This window comes from Frankliniella occidentalis, unplaced genomic scaffold, assembly GCF_000697945.3.
Source record: "Frankliniella occidentalis isolate FOCC.00 unplaced genomic scaffold, Focc_3.1 Scaffold28, whole genome shotgun sequence".
Lineage (NCBI taxonomy): Eukaryota > Metazoa > Arthropoda > Insecta > Thysanoptera > Thripidae > Frankliniella > Frankliniella occidentalis.
Window position 1 is genome coordinate 882,307 of NW_026267158.1, and position 16,525 is coordinate 898,831.

The following is a 16,525-nucleotide window of genomic DNA, read 5'->3' on the forward strand; positions in this document are numbered from 1 at the left end:
GGGCGGGCAATCCCCACATGTACCACCCCGGGCACAATGATATCGATAGCGTAAAAATGAGCGAAAGTGTGCGTGTGTGCGCGGGGAGAGAGTGGGCGCGGGAAATACCCTCAGCGGCGTGGTGGTACGTATGTGGCACCTTACTGCTCTCGTTCTGTCGCTTCCGCTGCTCCTCTCCTCCTCCCTCCCCTTACCTCTCTCCCATCTCTCCTCACACACGGACACTCTCTCTCGAACCGTCCCTCAGCAGATCGATTGCGCTTTGGCGCGCGCTCACTTCCTTTTTGAAATCAGCTACTTCATCTGTTAATCCTGCCCTTTGCGCGGTTTGTTCAATTTTTCTGTACTCATACTTGTACAAGGTTTTCTTGGTTCTGATTTATATGAATGTCTATGAAGGGTGTAGAGCGACTGCTGAGTTACCGTTTGACAGAGACGGGGGGCTTGTGTAAGCATGTGGACCACGCCTCTGTTATGGCATGTCCGGGTGCATGGGAGCAAGACAGCATCACACCTTCGGACATCAAAGGGGAGAATCTACTCTGCTGGCCTCGCTTTCCTATCGAGGGCTGAGATCCGAGTAAAAACCGAAACTGCTTCGCCGAGCGTGGAGCGAGTACGTTACACAAGTCTCTCTCTCTCTCTCTCTCTCTCTCTCTCTCTCTCTCTCTCTCTCTCTTGCACCCGTGCTCAACTCGCTCCTAGCGTCTCTCTCACACATTGTCGTTACTACTCTCTGCTATGAGTAAGCGCATGGGAATTAAATATAATTTCGAGTTCCAGTCTCTGGAAAAGCAGCATGACTTAAATATACCCTCTCCACGTAATGAGCCGTGAATGAGTCGTTTTTAGCGGTGTCTGGGAGATGATAGATAAGTCCGGATTTCCAGTGCGCCTTGTGCACACTCACATGCTCACACGCGAGCACACACTTGCGCAAACACTTACACAGGCGCAAACACATGCGCAAACACACACTCACACACGCTCAAACGCACTTCCACACGCTCAAACACACATACATACGCTCAAGCACACACTCACACGCTCAAAAACACACTCACACACGCACCAACACACACTAACACACGCTCAAACACACACTAACGCACGCTCAAACCCACACTCACACGCTCAAACCCACACTCTCACAGCGGCCGGTATCTGTGCCTTCTGTTTTTCCCCGCGCGGCTGCGCTGATTCAAACTTTTCCGAGGCGGCCCTGGCCCCCGGATTAGGCCGGCACCGGTAAGATTCTGTGAGGCACCGCGCGGAAATGTTCGCCGTGCGGGGAATATATGGGCGTGACCCAACTGGGGGAGACCACTTACTACTGTGCGGGGCACTGCACCGCTACCGCGTTGTGTACTGTGCAAGTGCTGTACGATGTAGTGCACTGGCCAGAGAAGCGGCCTTCCCGTTCAGATAAGCTGAAAGCAGAAGGGTGCAACTGGAACGCACATGTTGGTGTGCAACATCGTGGTTTCGTGGTTTAGGAGTTGGACTGGAAATTTGAATTCGTTAAAAGTGTTCGATAAATTTCAAACTCTTGAAAGTGTCTAAGGCTGCATGGAAGTTAAACATGTTCAAATAACCAGTCAAACACTTTAGAGTTAGCATCGTAGTATTAAGCACTTGCATGTGCACGACAGTTGCTCACTTTGTTAAATAGTGTGCGTGGTCGATAAAAATACCCGTTAGTTCTGGCAATGCACCAAATATTCACTGAAAACTTAAGTATGCAACTGGCATGCACATGGTAGTGGGCGGCTAAGAGTAGCACACTCTTAGGTGTTGCACTGCATATTTGAATACTTTAAAGTGTTCAATAGTGAAATTGGATACTTAAAAGTGTCCAAAGCTTATTGACAAGCCTTGTAGTTGATCACAACTAAGTCTTCTACAGTACTGTTAAATACCTATTTAGTATACCAAAAGTGTGCAACGTATTGTTAAACACTTGCATGTGCACGCCAACTGCTCACTTTATTTATCAGTGAAGACGCCTTCACCTGCTTTTCGTTCTTGTTTATTTAAAGAAGCAATGCTCGGGTAGCCAACACCACGTATGAATTAGTTCATTGACTTAGTATGACAACGCTAGTAGTGGGAGGAGGAGGGTATGATGAATCTATCACCGTCTCCCTCGCACACATGCACACGCACGACTTTCTCCCCCGCCCCCTGCCCCTCCCGAGCGCTATCAGCTGCTGGACTTCCCCCTTAGGGTGTTCCCGTCCCTGGGGCCGTCCTATTTCCCAACTGGAACATGAATGTGTGCCTCCAGCGGCTGGCCAGCCTCCAGCAATGGTTTGGCCTGCTCACGAACATGGGGATGCCCTGCCGTACCTATCTCGCTCTGACGTTATACTGATACACCTTCCACGGGCAAGCACGTGACTGTCTGCCTGTTCGCTCGTTCGTTCGTGCGTTCGTTCGTTCGTTGATGTGTCTGCCCTTCCATCGTGGGCGCGTTAGTTTGGCACGAGATGATCTAGTCTCTAGTCTTGACAATGTACGCTATCAAACGAAATAAATGTAACTTGTTGTTTTTAGGCTGTTGCTTTTTTACATTTTAGACAGTGTATCTGGTTGCACAACTAGCAAGTGCGCCCCGCCCTGTAAGCTTCGCACCTCTACCCTGCCCAACCGGTAGATCATCTGTGGCCATGGGCGAGTGGGCACTCGGGGCACTGTCAAAAATGAAGGGGTGTAGGCAGGTAATCGCCCAGCATTGATGCTACTAGCGATCTGCTATTTGCTATATCCGCACATAGCCAGCCGTAAACCCCCCTCGCCGTGGGTCGAAATGTTAGCTGATACTGTGTTTACGTGAATTGTCTGGGTGTCATAGGCTTCTTTTGGAGGTCCCCGACGATATCCTCCGGGTGTTTCGATCGCCTAGGCGCAGTGTGCCCAAAAAATTCACGGACCCTAGTTTCGATTCGCAGGGCATCTAACATTTATCGAGGCGTAGGTTGGTGTTTCCAATCTTGCCTCGCAGTCTATCTCTCTCCCTCGTATTCGCACGCAGATGTGAGGGAAAGGGAGAGAGACAGACTGTGCCCGACTGAAGGGGTCTGGTTAGCAGGATTTGCCGTAGGCAATTTTTATTTGTATCTTTGCTGCATCAGTTCGTAACTTAAGTATGGGCAATTTCGGTAATTTCCCATAACCCTTACCAAACATTTACTCCTTGTTCTAAGTAACTTGCTGTGTGCACTGATAAACCAAGTGTTCAACTGCTTAACACTTGTAAGTGTGCAACTACAAGTTCAATACTTGCAAGTGTTCAATTCAGAAGTAGTACTGTTGCAAGTGTTAAACTCGGTATTTGTGCACTTGTTCGTGTTCAACTCTCCCATTGTACACTTCTCTAGATCGGGCGCTTACTGTGAGGAGGGAAGTTTTCAACAGAGGAGTTGCACACTTACAAGTGCACAAATACCGAGTTAAACACTTGAAAGTGTACTACTAAACACTTGCAAGTATTGAACGTGCGGATGGACACTTACAAGTGTTTAGCAGTTAAACACTTGGTTTATCAGTGTGAAAGGTAGTCTATTTCCTCGTCCCTACAAAAATCAAATTGGAACCGAGCGGTTCCATATCGGACCACCTTCTGGGCCTTTTGCCCCTGCACGTAGACAAATTCTCGCAAATTTCCTCTCAGTCACTCTACCTAACTCAACCCCCTAGTCCACTCCCGACGATGGGAGTCCCCTACGTAGTGACTCGTGCGTGTACGGCGCGGAGCGCTGCGCTGCCGAAGCCCCGACCGCGGGCCTCCGCCGCCAGGTGGCGCTGCAGTCGGCCGCGCATCGCTAGGCCCCGGCACCGGGCCGGCCGCGCGCGCGCGCGCGGCGCGCTCCAAGCTTCAAGTCCGTGTCGGGCCGCGCTCGGAGGAGGGTGTGCGTGAGGCGAGCGTCGGCGTGGCGAGCGTCGTGACGAGAGTGTGTGTGTGTATGTGTGTGTACGTGCACGTGGTGCGATGTCGCGGTGTGTGTGCTGGTGAAAGTGGTGATAATTGTGATGATGGTCATCAAGTGCGCGGTGATAGTGAATAATCAGTGAGTGGTGCTTCGCATTGCTTCTCCTCGTCCTGCTGGCCGTCCGCGGCCCCCACGGCCCCGCGCGGACCGACGCTTCCCTAGCTGCAGACCCCGGGGTGTCCGGGGGCCCTTGCTCTCCGCGGCCCCGCCGAGGGCCTCCCGGACATGACCAACGGCCTGCACCACCCGGGCGAACAGATGCAGCTGCCCCTCAGCTCGCTGCCTGGCGACGCCGCCTCCCCCGCCGCCTGCCTGCCGCCCCCCGCCCCCCAGACTGCCGCCCTGGGCACCGCCGCCCCCAGCAAGAGCAAGAGGCGGAGAGCGGCCATGGCGGACGCGTCAAACAACAACAATAGTAACAACAATAACAACAATAACAACAACGGCAACAGCAATGACGACATGTGGTGGACCGAGCGGGTGCTCTGCGAGGTGCAGGTGAGAGCGCCTGGAGGCCTGGAGGTGTTTGTGTGGAGTGCGGAGCTAGCAGGCAAGGAGTGCCTTCCACGCGGCCTGCGTCAGGTGGCAGTAGACGACAGTGTCGTGCACGAGTAAGGGAGGCGCGCTGCGCTGGGGGATGTTGCGGGTGGGCTGGTCTAGCCTATCGCTCGTGGACCAAGGCCCTCGTTGTCCTGGCCCCAGCTCGACTAGATGCCCGTTATGACATCGCACCTGCAAGACACAAGTGTCCTTCTGCAGTTAAGTTGCTCGATGGATCCTGAGAATGGGAATAAAAATAGTCATAAGATGCAAGGAACACGGGGAAAAAAAGATTACGGGCTGATATATATATATTTATATTAATTTCTCAGATCCGAGATCCGTTTGGCTATTTTTTTCGGGTTGACACCACCGAGGAGGGATCACTTGCGAAATAGCTCGTACACCTTACCCCGAAATGGACGAAATAAAAGGTGAAACAGAGAATATAACGAAATAGTCCGTACGCTACAAACCCAAGTGACTTTTTTGTTCTTGAGAAAGTATAATACCTTTGATGACCTACGGGTATACCTTTGCATTCTGCACTCTTCCAGCTTTGAGGAGAGGAGGCGAATCGAATCCCACGTCCGTCTCACAGGGAGGACAGGCTCTGGGTAAACTATCTGACTAAATTAGTACAGTCGAGTGATCTATCGAGTATTCGATTGCAGAGAACCTGGAGACTCATCTGTTGCAGTGACTGCTGTAGTGGTTCCTGTAAGGAGGGGTGTATAACAAGAAAGTAGAAAAGGCCGTTCAAGGAAAGTAACAAACTGTTATATGACGATTTAAATCGCCATCCCTCATTTAACGGGCTGTCAGTGTGCACCAATCGTCATTCACAAAGTTCTGGTGATTGGTGCGCACCGCACACCGTACCTAGACTTCACCGGCATACTCTGGTGCGGGCGGATTGCCGACCCAATAAAGGGACCGTGGTCAGAAAGTATCGGGGCAAAACGTGCATGCACTGCTCTTATTCTGATCCCACACAAAGCGTTATACATTTAACATTTGTACATTTAACATAGACTATGACCTTTTCCTGCATTGAGTGTGATGTGAATTTAATTATTTCCTAAATGTTTGAGGTAAACATAGATGTCCGGTGAGAACTTTCGCAGTCACAGCTTAGTGGTCCCCAGCTGTGGTATGCCGGGGTACACATGATGTGTAGACTTCCCGGCTTTCCGGAGTTTTCCTTATCTGGGTCTTCTCCTTGTCTCCCTTGGTCTTCCTTAGCCTTTTCGGGTGTTCCTGGCTTTCACTTGCCCTATTTTTTTTATTTCTTTTTGATCTTTCTGACTTTCAATTGCCCATTTTTTCCTGGACTTCTCACAACTTTTCTGGTCTTTCTCCAATTTTTCTGGTCTTACGATGAATTTTTTAATCTTTCCATGATTATTAAGGTCTTCCCGGATATTTTTCGGTCCCATATATTTTCCGCATTTTCCTAATGATTTTGGTCTTCCGAACATACTCTTTAGGTTTTGCTATAAATTTTTGAGGTCAAAATAAACAAGGTCTTATTTCTTGTATTTTTTTTTGTCTTCTTAGGTTTTCTTAGGTATTCCTAGGTCTTCGAACCTAGTTGGGGACCATCGTTTAAAACTGAGAACAGAGATGCGAACTCTTGTTATGTTCCTCGGTGAAATCCTCCCCATGCCCTTCTCTATAAGCTGAAGTTCACTTGTAAATTATGGAACATACTTGACGTACTGTTGTCCTGAATGTATCCCAGCCAGAAATGGCATGTCGTAACACCGTCATTTCGACGTCGTTGGTCGAACCGGAGGTCCAAAAATACGTCGAAACGATGAGTTTTTCGACAAGTCGATGTCGATTCGACGGAATATCGATACGACGTTTCTGGCTGGGATTCCATCTACCTTTTAAGTAGATTCAACAGCCGAAAGTGGTACCCTTTTCCAGCGGTCTGTTGTACTATGAACACTGTGGATCCGTTCCTGACGGAGTATCCAAAACAACTAAAATCCAACCGAAAGGTATTTCGTTAAACAACAACTAACTGGGGCGTCAAGGACATGAAGTGCGTGGGTGTCAAGGCGGTGCCGGTCGTAACGAGTGCCTCGCAACCGCAGAGGGAACACGCACCCGCGGCAAATGACGGGGAGCGTCCTCAAATTGTCGCCAGAAAATGTTGGCATTGGCGTCGTCGTATGAGGCTGGTGGAGAGAAGGGGGTGGGGGTGGCCTTGCACCGGAGGGTATCCCTTATCCCTCATGGTAGATATTTTTCCCACCGTTAAACAACTACAGTTCCTGTATGATAAAGGCGGCTTCTTTCTCGAAGATGACTTTTCAAAAATCTCATTTTTTTTCCAGGGTTTTCTTTTCCCTTCAAAAGAGGGTGCTTTTTTATTCGTTTCCCCGAATGGCGGGCGTCTCCTCTGTTGACGTTCCCTCCACTCGCAGAGCGTTATCGAGATCGGATTAGTAGTAGCACCAGTAGTGTTGTCGCCTGATCTGGCGCGGCCCCGCGCCGCCCCGCCCACACGGTACCGTAGCCCCGCGCACCGCGCCCCGCGCCCCGCGCCGCGCCGGCCACAGACGGTGATGGACGCACGGCTGGCCATCTTTTTCTTCCCCCCTCACGGCAGATTAATCAGAGGCGGTATCTACTGGAGCCACACGGCCGCCACGGCGGGCGACGCTGCCGCTGGACGGGAATGCTTTTACCACCCCATTACTAGATAAATTGGTTGTTTTATTATTAATGCTGGCCTAGTAATTATTGTTAATACCGCGTCGTTGCCGCAAAGGTGACCCGGTTTTTAGAGTTTGTAACGTTCTTGCCAATGTTGCCTGTCTGTCCCCTCATCTCACTGCCACATGCAAAAATGTCTACTCGTTAAAACTCACAATTAATAAAACTTAAGTTAAAACAATTAAACCGGGTTTGCTTTTGAGACTCAGCAGAAACTCTACTACATAGTGTTCTTTCTACTTTCGCACTAACTTGATTTGGATCTTACTTTATTTTAGTAAGAAATTACATAGTAAAATTTTTAGCACAATCCCTTGCGTTTAACACTTTTGCACTGAGAAAAATATTTCTTTTGGACGCTAAACGTTTGCTCCCGACTTCTGTATCAGCTCAAAATTGGATAGTGACTGTCAAAAAGGAGTTTTAGCGCTGTGTTCTAAATTTTCTCTGCCTCGGATGCTACGTTTTAGCTCCCAGCGTATAGTGCAACGAAGCTTCGATTTGGACACTGAACGTATAGTGCCGAGGCAGATTTTTATCTCAGTGCGTGTGAGCACTTTTGCGCACGAATCTGTTCTAATCGAAACGTAGGTTTAAACTTAACGCAAACGTATCACATTTTTTTGTAAAGTCAAAGTAATGTTTTTCTCCGCGCAGACGTGCTTGCGTTATCAGAACAAATACATTTGTTGTCTTTTTTGCTGTGATTTCTTATTCAAACGCTTTTGCGCGTTGCACTATCAATACACTCCTGAAAACTCCGTCTGCTGGGGCAGGTCGTGGTCGCCCGCTCTACAGCCGATAGTCGCTGTTTGCTGCGTGATAACAGAATAGGGCCTTGCCGACTATGAGGGCCGGCGTCTCTCCGTTACAATGACTACCGCTAAAACTATGTTGAATAGTTGTGAAACAATATCGTTCTACAATTAATAATTTGCATTAGTCCTTTTTGTGGGATGTCCTTGACACTTAACATAGCTCTCCTCTCATTAAAAATATTCAATGAATGACACTGTTATTCAATTCGCTGCACATATTCCTTCATTTGTGAAAACTGTCACATTCTTTCGAATGCTGATGCCACATTATTTTTCATGTGACATGTCACGCACGATTTAACCAGTTTGACGTCACATGAATTGAATGCCAGTGGACTCAAAATGTCTTGGGCGACCAAATTAGCTTGGGTCTCCATGTGCATGTTCCTTTAGTGTTTTGTGGTCTGACGCGTTCTTGTTCCCCCTGCAGGCCGAGCATCCCGGCGAGCTGGTGCGGACGGGCAGCCCTTACTTCCTGTGCTCGGCGCTGCCCACGCACTGGCGCTCCAACAAGACCCTCCCCGTCGCCTTCAAGGTGGTGGCGCTCGGCGACGTGCTCGACGGCACCCTGGTGACGGTGCGCGCCGGCAACGACGAGAACTGTTGCTCCGAGCTGCGCAACTGCACGTCCGTCATGAAGAACCAGGTGGCCAAGTTCAACGACCTGAGGTTCGTCGGGCGCAGCGGCAGAGGCAAGTCGCCACCAAATAACTTTATTCTCTATTTTATTTTACTTCTGATTTCCATGCTCACTTCTGAGTACTTCGTCTCGTCCCCACTCTCATCTCCGGCCCACCTTGTCGTATCGTCGTCTATGAGTAGCAGGTCCGCCCCGTGGGTGGAGGTGCAGTTGCTGTTCCGTTTTCTTCGAGATTAAACACGATCGGATGCTTGCAAGTTGGCTCGCGCGCCATTTCGAGGTTATTTCCACCGTCGTGCGAGCAAGGAGGAGGGGGGGGGGCGATAGCGTGATGTGGCGCCTGTCAAACAATATTTGGGCCGAATGGGTTGAGCCTAGCCGGCGGGCAGGGGGCGGCCCGCTATGGGCAGCGGGTGGCGCTCTGATTCCGACAGCGACACACCGCACGCACGTGGGAAAGGGAAAGGGGGAGGGGGGTGAAAGGGAGGGGGCGACACGATACCCGCCCCACGCGCGCGTGTTTCAGCCCCGCATCATACATGACGCAAGTGTCGCCTTCAATAATAAGGTGAAGGTGAAATAACATTAAACGACCATAAGAAACTATGTTTTTGCCCAGTTTTGTAAATACACTGCGGTAGGCTCATGCCAGTCCTCGCAGTGCGCCGAGTGCGCCATGACAGGGCCCCATTGGCTGGCCCCATGGACTGGCCATGCATTCTTGATAGAGAGCGCGCTGGAAGGGTTGCCTACCTGTCGGGCGGCTCCCATGACTCAATGCAACGTCGTGGCCATGGCAGGCCCTCAGCAGCGCCATGATGTGGATGTGCCACTCTGCAAACCCGGGTACAAAATGCCTCCTGTCGGCTGTCGGTCATGCAACACGATTGGGTCTGAATCATGCGGATGAGAGTGTAAGAAAATTAGTGTTTCCTTAACTTGTGAGACTAGGGGGTGTCTTCCAACCGTTTCGGCATTCCGGAATATTTGCCAACGCCTAGAAAATGAGTCAAATCTTGCGCAAGCAGCAGACTATTTTTGTTTTCTTCTGTCGTCACAAGCAGCATAGTGCACTCATGTTTTTTGTGAGCTTATGGTTGGTTTGGCCTGGCTTGTCCTAGAGCCAGCTGTTCAATAATATGGCAGGGGCAGTGTGTATATAGTGCACCGCCCGCCCGAGTGTGGCGTAGTGTGGCGTAGAGTGGCGGGGCGGGGCGGGGCATGGACCAATTTGTGGCGCACCCCATATGGGAGGCCATCACGCCAGTTGGGCCCCCGCCGCCTGATATCCACCGTCTCCTGTCCTGCTCTTGTGCTTATTGAAAATCAAAACTTAAAAAGTGCTTTAAAAAGCACACGTATGCGCGCAGATGCGTGCTGCCTTTGGCGTTTCTTTACTCTGTGCGTCAACGTTTCTCGGAAACTAATACCCGCCCGAGCAGTGTATCACATCCGCTCCTTTCGCAAGGGCAGCAGGCGGAGATTGAAAAATGACGCGCACATGTCCGGAAATGGGGCCGTATGTACCCGCGCCGGTATCCACGAGCAGCCGGCAAGATCGACTGCATTATTACAATATATGTTTTGTATTGTATTCGTCCCATGGTTGTTATGGTATCGTTTTCAACCCAAGTGGAATAAGGTTATTGTTTTAAAGGCATACATGTTACACCTTGATCGTAAGTTTTGTTCTATGGGCGTCTAAACACCTAAGACTTAATATTCAAATCGCGGTCTCTTATTGTGAATATAGTATAGCCCCCCGTCAGTTGTTCCGTCTCAATTCTTCACAAATCCCCCAATTTTGTCAATTCCATACGTAAGTGCTAAACAAACAAACATGGCAATGATTTTCGCAGCTCGTTTCTTGGCTGTGTAGCTACCCGAGCCGTACGTGCGCTGCCGGAGTCGCGGTGCTGAGCTTCCCGCAATTATTTGGAATCCTCCGCACCGAGTAGCTCTCCGTCTCTCTCCCTCCAGTGAGAGTGACGGAGTGACGCCCCGTCGGCAGAGCCAGCAGCCGGCGGCTCCAGGCAGCACTGCTCGGTCTGTACGTGCGGGAGAGGGGCAGAGAGGGACTCCAGGCTCCAGGGGCTCCAGGGCGCTCCAGGGGCACCCGCGCCATCCTGCTGCTCACACATTCGAATCAGATGCGAGCTAAACTTCCCGCCGAGTGGCAAGCCAAGAAAAAATTAATATTGAAGTATGATTTAAGAAAAATAAAAATGGGAAATAATACTGTCGGCAAGCCGTAAAAAATGTAACACTTTTGTTCTTTTTGGGGAAAGTCTCATATTCGGGCCGATGTATTCGCCGCCGCGCGCCCCGCGAAATAATCTGCCCAAAACGAGAGCCGACGGTAAATCAATCAGGGAGCGTTTACGGCTTAAGGGCGTGACCGCCCCCGCCGAGGCCCCCGCCGCGCCCCCGCCCCCGCCTCTCGCTGCCCGAGCCTGACGTGTGCTGAATGAGGCTCAAACACTATCGGTGGGTGGGGGCGCGAGGGGCCCGGTAAAGGGGAGTAGACGTCTAACTTAGCAGCAATAATTTGGGTGGTGGGTTATGTGTCGCTCGGTCCCGCTTTCAAACTTGGAAATGTACATGTACAACATATGCATATGTTGCCGAATATCAATTATCTCAAAACTCTGTGTGTATGCCCAGTGCTCATTTTCATCGTACGACTGTAACAAGAACAGGCAACTTTTACCTTTGGGTGGAGACGGTCACAAGCGACTACCTAAAAGAAATTATTGTCATTTGGTTTATTTCGTGTTGGCGTAATTCATTACTGAATGAATGGGCCAAACTGCAGTTTTACTGACCGACGGTGCGAGTCGCAGGGGCCGAGCAGGAGAAGCCCAGCAGCTGTGTCGCGTCACAGATGATGCAGTCGCGCGGATCTTGGTTGCGTTGCTTTTTTCAGTCCATTTCTTTTTACTTTGTTGCTCCACCCATTTCTTATTTCGCCGCGCAGCGACTGTGGTGACATCTCGGCCCATGCGCGTGCCATGTGTGCGTGCGCTTTAGTGGAAGTGAGTCAGTTGAGTCGTTGCGGCAGCTGCCCCAGTGCGTTCATTAATTTTCTTATTTTCTTCCTAATTTTACTTCTTTTTGATGACACCGTGCACCTGACAGGATGTGCCTTCGCACCAATCCATTTATTTGTCACTTTTGCTTGTAAGCAGGAATATTTTATTTCATTTGCATGCAACAGTGCACCACAGGCTTGTGACTAGAGTAAACTGCAACTGCATGATAATGCACGAAATTTTCTGAAAAATAATGAAGCGTACGTATTTATGCACAAGAAAATGCATGAATGGTCAAATATTTGCACAGAAAGCAAGAATGACTATTTCTTTTTTACTAGTGAAGACTTGCAAATGAAAGCCCACTGTAACCCGCCCGCGGGCCCGTGGGGCGTGCCCGTGGCCTCGACCTCATGGTGGTTTGTTTGTCACCTTATTGTGGTCGCCCGAGACTTCTCGTCGCCTCCATGGAGTGGAGATTACAGACGGGCACCGTTTGATTCCGGAGCGAATCACACTCCCAAAATTAATTTTGATTTCCTTGTCTCCCCTCACCTCCCTCCCACCCCTCACCCCTTTCACCCTTTACTTCAACCTCACCCCACCAACCCCCACTCACCCCGAGCCACCCCCATCCACTGCATCCATAAAAGACGACTGTTAACCTGCCGCTGTCCGTTTCGCGCACAGACAGTCGTGCGGCCCGCGGACAGGCCATATCACTCATATGAAAGCCGTGTGGGCGAGCAGGTGCGGCGCAGCCAGAAGTTGATGTCTGATTTTTGTCATACTCTGTAAACTTAATCTACAATTTAACAGCAATTTCGGACCGTCAAATTATTTAAACTTCGATTTAAAACTGTAAATGTATAGCTGTCACTGTAAAAAATATCGCCGTAAATTTACAAAATTTTTGTAAACTCGAATTACAATTTAAGTTTTAAATTTACGAGAGCACATTTTTTACTCACCAATGGATTTGAAGTCGATACGTACTGCATGTATTTTTACGATTACAAATTGTAATTTCACGTCTGGCGTCAAGGAAAATTCTCCTGTAAACCTACCTACTTTTTTCACAGTGTGTAAATTGTAAGGTAGAGTGATGCAAAATAACATAGTTTCCCATTGTAAATAATATGTAATGAGTAGATTCTCACAATGAATAACTTTAGCCTTTTTTACGGTTTACGGTATGTTAACATACCGTTTTTTTTGCGCTTCAGCTCGTATTATTATAATCATTGTTGACATTAAAGGGAAAAGTGGGTATTCGGGCTTGCTTGTGCAGCTTGTGTTGACCAGGGGGCTCAGTTTTTGCGAATTGCATGTGCTGCTGTGCTAATAATGTTTTATCCCTGCATCCTGCATCCGACAGATATTTTTCCTCCCATCATTTTTTTTCCTCGACGTTATTATTGAGAGGGTTTTCGTTAATTAACAATGCATTCCTGTGTGGCACCAGGCACGAGAGTGTGCAAAAATACGATGCGTCATACGATGTGTACTGAAAGAGAGCAAAACCGTGCGCCGCGCGAGAGGGAGGAGTGGGCGTGACGGGCGGGCCGTGAAGGGGGCTGAGCAAGTGTGCGTCGGTCCATTCACTCCTCCACTCGCACTGGTACACTGCCGGGCCGAGCAAGACATTCCTGCCTCTCTTTGAATGAACCTTTTTAACTTCAGTAAGATTTTTTACGATGACTTAAAGAGTGCACAGGGAAAAGAACGTGTAGAGTTGTAATTGTAAAATTTCTAGTGAAGGGGATGTATTATGTAGTATATTTTTGTGCGTGTACGAGAAGCTACAAGTCTGTAGCGTCGCGACGACAATCGCTGCGCCGTTTCCTGTGAACGGAGGAATGTCCGAAGATGTGACCAATCGCTCCTCAGCGCCCTGCCGTCCATCCCGCAACGCCCCGCCACGCCCCGTGGGGAAACAGCTCCCAGAGCAGCGCTGGCCTTAGTCAGACAATCGTCTCTATAGATTCCGGCAAATCGTCGAGACGGAGCAGTCCCCCAAGTAAACGGGATTCATACACTGACAAAAAATATCAGAGATTACAATGCCTGGGTAGAAAATGAAATGCGTCCTTCTCTGGCCCACTTCCTTGCCCTCTTATATTTGTAATAAAAGACAAATGTTGTGGCAGTATTTCTTACTTTGTTCCTCTCTCATTTTCCAGGGAAGAGTTTTAGCATCACCATAACCGTTAACACCTCGCCACCCCAAGTGGCCACCTACAGCAAAGCCATCAAAGTGACGGTCGACGGGCCGAGGGAACCTCGATCAAAAACAAGTAAGTGAGGCACCATGCCGCCGCACACGATGCATTCAATGTCACTCGAAGGCCCATAGTCCACATCGACGCTTTGCCCAGGGGTACAAATGTCATGTGATCACTATGGACTCCGATGACCATCGTGTTTCGTTTTGGGTAACTCAAGATCTTTGGTCCGCTCGGTCCGCTTCTGAAATTCTCGTGTGACGTGGTTTTGAGCACAGCCCCCTTTTCATTATCCAGAATTAGTACGTCCTCTTTCCTCAGAAACTCTCGGCAAATTACCCAAGCTCGACGCCTGTGAGACTCAAGGTAGGCCACCCCGCAACAGACACATGCACTGCAGGCAAGAAATTGTCTACCTACCAGGCGCTTTGAGAGCTCACTGTTGATGAATTTCGTCACTTCACGTTAATAATCTGTCACGAATAGTTCGTAATCGAAATTAACAAGTAATATTAGTCAATTGGTCACGAACTGTTCGCAGCGGTATAAAACGAAACTATTCGTAACATCACGATTTGACTGTGTCAATTGATCAGGATGTTTGTTTGATAAATTTCTGTGTCCAGGATCGTTTTTTTAGGACAACAACCGAGTTACAAACTGTTCGTTATTTTACGAATATATTCGTTACTTTAAAATAACGAAGAGTTTGTGTAGAAAAAATTAACAGGACATTTTTTGTTAACTTACGATTAAACTTGTAACAGTGCTTGCAGGAACTTAGCTTAGCAGATTCCTATACTGGCCGCTCAATAGAGTGGCCGATCCACATTCTCAAGCCAAACACCCGATATCTGCCCGCGGCTTCTAACTCCTCTAGCGAAGCGCTAACGTATCGGCTGGCCTCACACTCCAATGGCTAGTTTGAAGGGCAGGAATGCAACATGCAGTGCACCCCCCCCCTCCCTCCCTCCTTCCTTCCCCCATTTCCCTGCCCTTGCCCTTCGAGGGACATCCTCCTCCTCTCCGGTTCTAAAAATAAAAGTGTATCTGTCGTTGCGCGTCACTGCCGACCCAATGGAGCCGGTGGGGCCCGGCGGTCACGTAACTCACCGGTAAGATGACTCGAAGTCGGGCGGAGATACGCGACTTTTCCTCCGGACGTTACCCCGCGATTGTTACGGGAGTATAAGAGAGCGAGAGAAAGAGGGGGAGAGAGAGGCAGGGATAGCACACTTTTCGGAAGCAGTCTAGACGTTTCACATTTCAACCAGTGGCAGGCTGTCCCGTCAGGGCCGGTTGCGCCCTGAGTGGAGTGGCACGTTGGCAGGCGCTCGGCCCTTTAAATTCCTGCAACGGACCCTTTAACACTGGGTATAACCTTAAACGGCCTGATTTGTTGCGAATCTGTCATGGGGCAAGCAAGATAAACAGTTAAAAATCGTACATAGTCAGAAACGGGAGAGGGGAGGGGGGGACTCGTAGGCTCGTGCATTCGCCAACTCGAAGACTCGTACGGGGTCGGTAGGTGAAGTGGTCATCGGAACGGCAGGTAGCCATGGGCAACCCCGCATGCAGTACGGTATTTAAATAAACCCAAACTCAACAAAGCTTGCGTGTGTGTGGCTGTGGCTGCAGCCCGCTCGTCTGATACGTCACAATTGCAATCTTCAATAAGTCGGCAAATATTTGTCTAGCCTATGCGTCGTGCCAGAGGTTTATTACATTGATTGAATAGCAGGTCATTATAGCGGTGCGTGTCAACAGGCAGCCTTGCGGTTAAGCTCGACGGTAGGGATAAAAATATCTGTTTAACGTCACAACACATTGTGCTTTATACAAATGTGTTGGGCCGGTGGGCTGTCCCATCGACAAACGTCGAAACTCAGCAAATCTGTCGAACAAGGTGTCAGTTTTAACGGCGTGACTAAAAGTCTACCAGTTTAAACCGGAAAGTCTCGCAGTTTAGCAGACAGACTTAAGTCTCGCACTGTAAAAAGCTTGCGAAAAACTTGTTTCCATTGCAAAGAATTTTGAGGCGTTGTAAAATGTTTTGCATAATTGCAACGAAATCCCTCGCATTTCGAACTAGTTCTTTGCCCCTTACGAAGAATTTTTTTCGTAACGCTGCAAAGAATTAGTTCGTAAACCTGCAAACTATTCCTTCGCAACTTACGAAGAAAATAGTTTGCAATGCAAATTTCCTTACAATGCTTCATAATTTTTTGCAAGAATTTTGCAGTGCGGAGTTTAAAGTGACATCCTGTTCCGAGTCCTGTTCTACAGTTCTGCGGAGAGGACCAACGTTTCCTGGCCTTTCATTCATATTTGCAGGTAGTCTATGTTAGGAGTGCGAGCCTGACTTCGAAAAAATGATAAACTAAGTTTTTGTACGCTTTTGAAATCAAAGGGGCTTTGTTTGTCAGATCTAACGTGCAGCTCACACCACTTTCAGGCAACTCCAAATCCAAATGTCGGGGGCGAGGAGAATGTCAAACGGTCATGGTCACGTATTTTGAAACATGTCACAAGCTTGAAACCTGACCAC

At 49.1% G+C, this 16,525-nt stretch overlaps 1 protein-coding gene across 1 annotated transcript in view; it reads left to right on the top strand.

The window, feature by feature from the left end:
- The first annotated feature begins 3,885 nt into the window (after nucleotides 1–3,885).
- The window catches only part of LOC113202852 (protein lozenge), a 31,538-nt gene continuing 18,898 nt past the window's right edge, over nucleotides 3,886–16,525 (top strand). The window contains exons 1-3 of the mRNA XM_052265565.1: nucleotides 3,886–4,490; nucleotides 8,511–8,772; nucleotides 13,936–14,049. Coding sequence (XP_052121525.1) covers nucleotides 4,218–4,490; nucleotides 8,511–8,772; nucleotides 13,936–14,049 — 649 coding nt within the window. The 5' untranslated portion in view covers nucleotides 3,886–4,217. The remainder of the gene's footprint in view (nucleotides 4,491–8,510; nucleotides 8,773–13,935; nucleotides 14,050–16,525) is intronic.